This window comes from Malurus melanocephalus, unplaced genomic scaffold (genome assembly GCF_030028575.1).
Source record: "Malurus melanocephalus ecotype Western Australia unplaced genomic scaffold, MMel_1.1 scaffold_358, whole genome shotgun sequence".
NCBI classification, from domain to species: Eukaryota; Metazoa; Chordata; class Aves; order Passeriformes; family Maluridae; genus Malurus; species Malurus melanocephalus.
In genome coordinates this window covers 492,248-494,516 of record NW_026623590.1, presented here as the reverse complement: position 1 = coordinate 494,516, position 2,269 = coordinate 492,248, and the positions used below count along the sequence as shown (strand labels likewise).

At 39.6% G+C, this 2,269-nt stretch overlaps 1 protein-coding gene across 1 annotated transcript in view; it reads right to left on the bottom strand.

Annotated features, from left to right (window-relative positions):
- DHX32 (DEAH-box helicase 32 (putative)) overlaps positions 1-1,903 on the bottom strand; it is a 21,525-nt gene extending 19,622 nt beyond the window's left edge. Inside the window, exon 1 of the mRNA XM_057378430.1 lies at positions 1,610-1,903. Within this exon, the coding sequence (XP_057234413.1) occupies positions 1,610-1,903 (294 nt within the window). The remainder of the gene's footprint in view (positions 1-1,609) is intronic.
- Positions 1,904-2,269: the final 366 nt, after the last annotated feature.

The following is a 2,269-nucleotide window of genomic DNA, read 5'->3' as shown; positions in this document are numbered from 1 at the left end:
TGCAATAAACAGAACTGCTTTTTATTTTCTTAATTTTGTCCAGCTTCTGGTTTAGGTAAGCTGGATTTAGGCATCAGAACAATTAAATCAAGCTGAGCGCTCACTGCTCGCTGGCAGGAATTATCAATGTCAGCACTTGGGAACCCTTAAATTCTCAACATGGACTGGAAGGTTTATATGAGAATGGCTGAGCTGGACTCAGATTAGCTGGAATGTGCTGCCTTAGGGGCAGAGCTGGGCTCTGGGGAGCAGGTGACAGCAGTGTCACTGTCAGCACATCAGGGCTGGTGGATCCAGCGAGATCGGTGCCRCGGTGTTCAGGGCTGGCTCAGCACCAAACCTTCTCTACTGTACCATATCCACAGAAAACATCTCCCAGGAAGAACAGGAGTTCAATCTGATAAATGCCCCAGTAAATATCACTAATTTCTCATGAAATTTCTGCAAACAGAAAACTCAAACCGAACCACTCCAGGAACTTACACAGCAGCTTCCTAATTTATGTATTTACAGAAAATCAACACTGGAAGATATCCATGTGTTGCTGTTATGAGAAATCAAAATTGTATTATAAAYATTATTTTAATGGTGGTATTAGGTTTCAAATCTTTCATTTAATCAACATTTAAAACTGTATGTGTGCATCAGCCACATGCAATTTATTTCTGTATAATTATATGCCTTTCTAGAAATGTTGAAAAACCAACTGGCAAAGTRCTGCATCTTGTTAAACTTGTTGAAGGGCAATTTAAAAGGTAACATTTATTAGAAATTGTTTACTATCACACAAGTTTTTTGTGCATAAATTGCAGCCAGTAACAAGGGATAAAGGCTTTGCTCTCCAAAAATTATTCTGGGCACCAGGTGGGTGTTTATCATTTTTATGGGAACACAGGAATTTTCAGGGGGAAGTGTGATGTTTCCAGTTCAAGATGTGATCCCTGACAGTGCCCAACATTGAAGTCTCTGGGATATTTGAGATGTGCTGCAACAGTAATTATTCTGCAGCTTTACCAGCAAGAAAGTTTACTCCTGATCCCAATCATAAACAATAATCTTTTGGCTGATAGCCCTGGAAAATTCTTCTCTGCTCACTGTGACAACAGAGCAGGGTTGTTATATATTGTTACAGCAGGACTTTGTAGTCCTGACTGATATTTGTGTGCTTAGACTCAGCTGAGATCTTGGCTTCAGTGATGTGCTTTAACATGAGTTTGTAAAGTAATTTTGTGCTGTTGGAGACAACATTTGCTCCTGGCTGAAGGGATGGAAAGACCATTAATTCTACCCAAGGAACTGCCCTGCTGAATTCAATCCTTCACTCCCTGAGATTTTTTTTCACCTTCTCTTATGATGAATCCACTGTATTTCTCTCCTGTTATGGCACCAATCAGAGCCAAAACACAAARTAAGTGCAAATTTTTATGAGTGCTTGAAGAAACTTATTCAGATGTTTAATATATTTCAAATCTGCATTTGAGTGCATTAATCCTTATTCACCTTCTATTTTTCACTTTTCCTCTCTGGCCTTAATACTTGGATGATAATATAGGAATTCTGAAATTCATACCTCATTAAATGTTCTAAAAATACATTAAAAAAAAAAAACCCCAGCCAAGTCTGTTGTACTGACCTGGGAGCTCTTGCCGGTCTTAGCATCTCCTGACACAATCACRATCTGATTATGAAGCAAACTCTCCATGAAAGTACATTTCTCTTTCCATATCGGGAGCTCTTCTCTCTCTTTCATCAGTCTGTAATAACGGGAGGAGTAAGGCAAGCCATCAAAAGGATTAAGCTCTAAATCTTCTCCACAGACAAGAATTTCCTCTTCATCCCCRTCGCTGCCGTCGAGTAATTCTGAAAAGCAGTCGTTCTCTGGAGAAAAGGTTAAAAACTCCATTCTCCTTACATATATTATTCCCAGCAAAAGCACATTAGGGATGGAAGGAGTCCTTTGTGTGCTGATTGATCATTCAGGCCCCCTAAACCTGAGGAAATCCATTTMTCCTCGCTCCAGGATTGGTATTTCGCAGCTCTTGGGTTTAAAAGTTCAGGCTWGGGATCCARCTGCCTTTKTGGTTTGCTTGTCCCACTYGGGGTGATTTAAYAACYCCAMTRAACYTYCARAAAAKAKATTWWWWWAAAAAAWCAYCCACARTCTTCCAAATGGCAATGATGAARCAAAAAATATTTTAAAGAGAAGCTGAGTAATTTTGCATTTGGGTGTTAAATCCACGAGTGGCGGTGTTTGCTCCTGTTTGCTCCT